The 7526-nt window shown below is 38.7% G+C and overlaps 1 protein-coding gene across 1 annotated transcript; it reads right to left on the reverse strand.

Moving 5' to 3' along the window:
- Nucleotides 1-4578: 4578 nt before the first annotated feature.
- Nucleotides 4579-6172, reverse strand: LOC122004974 (homocysteine S-methyltransferase 2-like). The gene is made up of 5 exons (XM_042559861.1): nucleotides 6138-6172; nucleotides 5379-5471; nucleotides 5167-5296; nucleotides 4686-4889; nucleotides 4579-4635 (listed from the first exon to the last, which is right to left on the reverse strand). The coding sequence occupies exons 1-5, from the start codon at nucleotides 6170-6172 to the stop codon at nucleotides 4579-4581; spliced, it is 519 nt and encodes a 172-aa protein (XP_042415795.1).
- Nucleotides 6173-7526: the final 1354 nt, after the last annotated feature.

A 7526-nucleotide genomic window follows, 5' to 3' on the forward strand; every position in this document is an offset into this window, starting at 1 on the left:
AAGGTAATTCATGAAAACCCATCACATTATTCAACACCCCGTAGTTGACAAAAGAAGAGATCAAGGAAAGGATGGCAAAGGGATTATGCTGGCATTGCGATGAAAAGTGGCACCATGGTCATCAATGCAAGCAAAAGAGGATACTGATGATTGAACCAATATAGAACTCTGAGGAAGAAGATGATTTCGATGAAGGTGAAACACAAGATAATATCAACAAAGTACAAGATGACTCTATGGCAATATCAGTACATGTCTTAGAAGGACTACAAACTCCGTAAACAATGAAGGTAAAAGGATTCATTAAAAAGAAACCAGTAATGATACTTATAGATTCAGGAAGCACCAACAATTTTCTAGACTCAACCTTAGCAAGAAGGCTTAAACAAAATATAGAGTGAGCATCTACATTTGATGTTAAGGTGGCGGATGGAAGATCACTTACAAGTCCAGGAAAATGCGAAGGTATTAAAATTTTCTTACCAAATTATGAATTAATTACAGATCTCTTTCTTCTACCCTTGGATGGATGTGATGTTGTACTTGGAGCACAATGGTTGAGAACATTAGGAGACATAATATGGAATTTCTCTCAACTAACAATGTGCTTCCAAGATCAAGGAAAAGAAGTTTGCATCAGAGGTAAGAGACAAGATATTATCACATCAATCAGTAGTTATCAGGTAGAGCAGTTATTAAAGAAAGATTGCTCTATTTTTCTCATGCAATTCTCCATCAAGAAGGATCCTAAAGGTACCTCATATACCCCTCCAGAAGTAGAGGCGCTTCTTTCAAAATTTTCTATGATATTTGCTCAGCCAAAGGGACTTCCTCCATCACGTTCACATGATCATCATATACCTCTAATACCGGGGAGTGTACCAACAAATGTTAGGCCTTATCGCTACCCTTACATACAGAAGGAGGTAATTGAGAAGATTGTACGAGAGATACTTCAAGCTGGTAGTGTTTGCCTAAGTGTAAGTCCATATTCTTCTCTAGTACTGCTTGTGCGAAAGAAAGACGGAAGTTGGCGAATGTGTGTAGATTATCGGGCACTCAATAAAATTACAGTGAAAGATAAGTACCCCATCCCCATCATTGATGAATTAGGAGGTTCATCATTCTTCTCAAAATTGGATCTTCGCTCAGGCTTTCATAAGATAAGGATCTATTAGCCGGACATTCCAAAAATAGCCTTTCAGACTCATGATGGTCATTATGAATTTTTAGTCATGTCTTTCGGTTTAACTAATGCACCTTCTACATTCCAAAGTTTGATGAACGATATCTTCAGGCCTTATCTCCGCAAGTTTGTTTTGATTTTCTTTGATGATATCCTTGTTTATAGTTCATCATTCGAAGATCATTTGCATCACCTTTATAAAGTACTCACTCTTTTACGTGAGCATTCTCTTTTTGTGAAAAGATCTAAGTGTAGCTTTGGGACAACTAAGGTGGAATACCTTGGTCATATTATAAGCCAAAAAAGAGTAGCTACTGATCCCTCAAAGGTGCTAGTTATGAAGCAGTGGCCCACCCAAAGGAATATCAAGGCATTACATGGTTTTCTGGGTCTCATAGGTTGTTATCGTAAATTTATAAAAAATTATGGAAACATTAGTGCTCCACTAACAACTTTGTTAAAGAAAGATGCATTTAGATGGTGTCTTAAAGCAGAAAACGCATTTCAAAATTTAAAGGAGGCTATGACGATAACCCCAGTTCTTGCACTACCTAATTTCAATAAGCAATTTTTCATTGAAGCCGATGCATCTAGAGTTGGAATCGGAGCAGTACTTATGCAAGAAGGACAACCATTAGCTATTACTGGCAAGGCACTATCTTCTCTAGATCAACAGATGTCAATTTATGACAAGGAAATGTTGGGTATCATACATGTCGTTACAAAATGGAGACCCTATCTTCTTGGCCGACGCTTTCAAATACGAACTGACCATAAGAGTCTTAAGTTCATCTTGGATCAACGTATCTCAAATATGGATCAACAAAAATGGATCAAGAGACTTTTAGGATATGATTATGAAATCGTTTACAAGAAGGGAACGGAAAATACATGGTGTGTCCATTTAATTTATATTGTTTAGCGATGTTATCTATCGGTACCTGGTGTATGGATACGGGAGCCACTGATCATGTCTGCAATTTATTATAGGGGTTCTAGGAAACCCGACGACTACATGAAGGGGAGATCACCATCTACATGGGCAATGCTATGAAAGTGGCGGAAATAAGAGAAAGCAACCTTCAGAAATGAACTAAACATATCTTTGGCATCTAAGGTTGGATCATATTAACTTGAGTAGAATTCAAAGGTTAATAGCCGATGGACCCTTGGGTTCATTGATAGAGGAAAATTTTCTGACCTGCGAGTCTTGCTTAGAAGAAAAAATGACCAAGAGGCCTTTTAAGGTAAAGGGGTATAGAGCCAAAGAAGTGTTGGAATTGGTTCATTCTAATTTGTGTGGGCCTATGACTATCTAGGCAAGAGGTGGTTATGAATATTTTATCTCTTTTATAGATGACTATTCGAGATATGGATACATTTACTTGATGCGCCGCAAGTCTGAGTGCTTTGATAAGTTCAAAGAGTACAAAGTTGATGTGGAGAAACGTCATGGTAAAAGTATCAAGACACTACGATCTGATCGTGGTGGAGAGTACCTCTTAGAAGAGTCTAGGAGTTACTTATCAGAGGCCGGGATTCAATTCCAATTGTCTACACCTGGTGCACCCCAACAGAATGGTGTGGCGGAACGAAGGAGTATGACTCTTATAGAAATGGTTAGATCAATGATGAGTTATTCAGAATTACCAAATTCGTTTTGGGGATATGCTCTGGAAACGACGGCGTACATTCTGAACTTGGTACCGTTTAAATCAGTACCCTCTACTCCCCCATAATTGTGGAATGGACGTAAGCCTAGTTTGAAACACATTCAGATTTGGGGTAGTCCAACACATGTGCTGAAGGGAGATGCTGATAAGTTGGAATCACGTATAGAAGTTTGCTTGTTCGTAGGATATCCTAGAGGGACGAAAGGTGGTTTGTTTTATAGTTCTAAAGATCAGAATGTCATTATTAGCACCAATGCCTGATTTTTAGAAGAGGACTATGTAATAAACCACAAGTCCATGAGTAAAATTTTTCTTGAGGAAATAAGAGAGGACACTTCTACTTTAGTACCAACGGTACAAGATGACATACCACAAGTAACTGTAACACGTGTCACAAATGATGCACAATTACAGATAGTGCCTCGTCGTAGTGGGAGGGTTGTTAGGAAACCTGATAGATTCATGTTTTTAGGAGAGTCTTCGGACTTGATCCCTGGTAAACATGAAGCTAATCCCTGGACATATGATCACTACAAGAAAAAAAGTCAAACAACAACGGTTTTTCACCGTTGTCGTAGGCCATTTTGAACTGTTGTTAAAGGTCGTGTTGTTAAAAGGGGTGGCAAAAGACAACAGTTTTTAACCGTTGTCTTTGAAGGCAAAGACAACATTTTTTACAACGGTGAAAAACTGTTGTCTTTTCCTTCAAAGACAACAGTTTTTCACCATTGTCTTTGAGCGTCTACCTTTAATAACAGGGTCTTCAATAACAGTTTTAAACTATCTACGACAACGGTGAAAAACCGTTGTCTTTTTTAGAAAAAAAATAAAAAAAATTAATACACAATTTTCCAATATTATAAATCATTCAAAATACTAAATTTCAAAATAAAATTTAATATACAATTTTCTAGCATTCAAAAATAATATTTATAACATTCTGAAGAAATTTCATAAGCAACCAATAAAATTTCACAAGCAACCAACAAAATGATAACACTATTAAAACAAAGGTAGAACAATATAACACAAGATTTTCTACTTAGATGTCGGTGAAGAGGAGGGATTGCAGCTCCTAGTGCTCCTTAATTTGTTAAAGTCTCTTCATTTTTTTAGCTTGTTGGCATTCTTCCCAATACTCTTGAGGACACCTAAAAAGAGCAGAATGAAATTATATAATCCTGTGCACAAGAACTATGTAATTCTAAGTGGTGGATCATGTCTGTCACAAGTTCGCCACTAATTTTTTTGACCATTATGCACAGATTGTAGACAAGCATGAAAATAAGCAGAACCATAAATATAAGCGAATAAAGGATACCTTTCAATCTTCGAAATCTTCTTTTCTGGTTGGCCTGCCTCCTTTTCCTCTCTTCTTTTGTTAACTCTGCCTCTTCTTTGATGTTTCCTTTTCCATGAAAAATCTCCTCAGGGGCAAGCATAGCCGCATCTGAGACGGCCAATGGAGCAACCTGCAAAACCATTGTATTTCAGTGACTCGAAACTGTTTTTACCATAAACTAAAAGACAACTCCAAAAGATATTTTTACCTCTTCCATTGCTAGAGCAGGTACATTGACTTGTATAGACATATTCTCAATAACCTACATCATAACTTATGGTCAATCAAGAAATAAATACTAAAATATGAAGTCACAAGAATATGAAGTCACAAGGAATACAGAATATGAAGTCACAAGACTGAAATACTAACTAAGATCAATAAGTTGTCAAATTTTGTATCAATGATGGATTCCTTCTTAATTGAGCATTAAGCTTCATTCCAAACAAAAAGAGAAAAAGAATGACTATACAATAGGTATTACCTTCTTAATAGAGAGAATTAAATTGTGGATGAATCTAGGTGCAGTGCAGTTGATTCCAATAGCAACGACTTTGTTGCATGAATCAGCCAGAGAAACACATTCAGCCATAGAATCTCCACTAACAACATTGATCCCATCCTTCGAAGTGAAAGAAAACCAAGCTGAAATTTTTGTGTCACACTCCAAAAGAAGTTCAACATATGCCTGTAAAAGAAGTCATAATTAGGATCCACTAAAAGCAACATCTTGAGCAAAATAAGAATCTCAAGTCTAGGGTTCCACTAAAATCAAGCTTCTTAATATTTGTAGTAGATTCTTGTAACAAACTCTGTTCTGAATTTCTGTTTTAGCTAAATCTTTTCCAAAGCCTCAACTATTTGTGCCACTTTACTCTTTGGTATTGAGTACCCCAAGTACCTAAATGTGCAACGAAGGAAGAGCAAGAACCATTGCTTAGCTCTACAAATACATAAAAAGATACTTGAGCTTCAAGTTTATTTGGAATTGTTTCAAAAGCAATTATATCAGCTCCAGCTTCAGAAAGAACCTCAAGCCTTCTCCTGTGAAAATCTTTGACGATTTCCACAGTAATTTCTTGGCCATAGTTTCCACTACAAACAGAACAATCACATGATCATCTAATGAAGACCTCCATATCATACTGTAGTCCCGAGCAGCATTAACAAGATGCACCTGTACTCAGAACCATCTGCTAGATATGCTCCATAGCTTCCTATTGATGCAGCAACCAACACAGGACGCTGCTTCAGGTTGATTGCGCCCTCACTGAATCCATAGCTTCCTATTGATGCAGCAACCAATAGCAGGAGGAGGGGGCACGATTTTTACCGTAGCCTTCGAGGTTCTATAAAATTCACAACTCGCTATAGCATATTTATAAATTATAGAAGCATAATGAAACGATCCTAAAAAACCCAAGATACTACAAAATACACTACAGAGGTGAGAGTGGCACTGTTCTGAAAAGCAACGACCTGTCTCTTTGCCCTCCCGCTTAAAATGCTTGGGGGGGAGTAAGAGTTGTCAGCAAGAACGCGCAAGTTATGATTCTGAAAAAGTAGATGTCAGCTTAGCTCTAGATCAATATAAATGAAGAAAACAGACAGTACAAAGAAGTAACAAAATCTTCCTCTTTTCAAAGAAAGAGCATAATGCAACCAGAACAATACCAAACAAGCATACCTGTGAAGAAAGTGGCTAATCTTTTGAGACGGCTGCACAATATATAACGTGTTGACCCTTATCCTCCACTTGGATCCTTCCACACTTCACAGCATTTACCTATCCAAAGTAAGCAAGGTTCACACCTCACCATGAAAAATCATAATTTATAGCAATAGAAGAACAAACGCTTCCTCATCAACAACACTGATAGGGCTTCACAAAATTTAGTCACGAACCCTAACTAATAGTCAAAAAAGAGAAGGAAACTCATTCTGCTTGTCATCATCAGAAAGCCACCGCATGTATAAGAACAAGAAGACAAAAAAAACATTTTTTGTGAAATACATAATAGTCATAAGGGCACCTTTGAACTCCTCCGCAAAGAGATCCACAATAGTCTTGCCGGCCCACCTGTTCTTAACCTATATTGACTCAAGCGTTAGCTCAAACTTACGTGAAGCATCAAAATGAAAGAATCGAGCGAAGAAAAGGATACAGGTCTATTTTGTTTACGTGGGAGATGAACTCAAAGTAGTAGGGCCTCACGTATCGCTTCCCTGTGTCGAAGCTCCCCATCAATCAGGCATGTTGAAGCGTAAGGAAAGCAGACGAAAATAGGGCGAGGAATGCAGAAATGTTTCAGATTTACCTCTACGGAAGATATAATCACTGGCTTCGGGAGGATTGGCTGGGGTTTACCACACTATCGCCTCCATATCCACTCCGTCACGGCCTCCGACGCCGTCGCGTTTCCTTTTGCCGCTCATGGATCATGCCCTCTTGCAATAGCCATTAACCTAGACAAAGATTGGTTCGAACAGTAACAAATTAGTAGGGCGGCAAGCTGCCCGGTCCAGAGGTAGCCTGGCCCGGCATGGCCGTCAGATGCAAAAGCTGCGGGCCAAGCTGGGTGGCAGTCGCTCGGCCGTCAGTAGGGCATGGCCATCATATTGTAGCAATTAGTATTATACAAAATGACAATGAAAAAAGTTGTAGGAAAGGAGATCTGAGAGCCACCTTATCCAGCAGAGGACTTCTTTCGCCTCTTTCCAAAGAAACTCCATCATCGTTCTCCATGGATTTGAAGCTAGCCAAGGAGGACAGTTAAAGCCCCTCCAGTTGGGGATTTTTCATCATCGTCCTCTCTGGATCATGCAGCCTCTGTTGTTGATCCCCCCCTAGTTGCTCCTACGCTCCCTCCCCGCGACTGGTTTGCTACGAGTCGTGAAGGGCAATGTGTTTAGGGCTTGGAGAGGAAAGGAGAAGGGGCAACAGGTTTAGGGCTTGGAGAGGAAGGAGGAAAAAAAACGTGAAGTAGGTGAAGAGATCATAGGTTGGACGAAAATGCTTAGGGATCGAGAAGGTAAAGGGGGGAATGCAGCGACAAAAAATTTCGAGGAGAGGGAAAGAAAAAACGCGGCGGTAAAAAATGATGAAGGGAAAAAACGGCGAAGGAAAAAAAATAAGGGTATTCAACAACACTTAATAGACAACGATTTTCAAAAACCGTTGTCATAATCCTAAAAAAACGCACATAGACAACAATTTTCAAAAACTGTTGTCATAGCATTTAAAAACCGTTGTCGTAGTCCCAAAAAAACATAAATAGACAACGGTTTTTAAAAACTGTTGTCGTAAGAAAAAAAAACTACTAAA

Source organism: Zingiber officinale, chromosome 1A (assembly GCF_018446385.1).
Source record: "Zingiber officinale cultivar Zhangliang chromosome 1A, Zo_v1.1, whole genome shotgun sequence".
Lineage (NCBI taxonomy): Eukaryota > Viridiplantae > Streptophyta > Magnoliopsida > Zingiberales > Zingiberaceae > Zingiber > Zingiber officinale.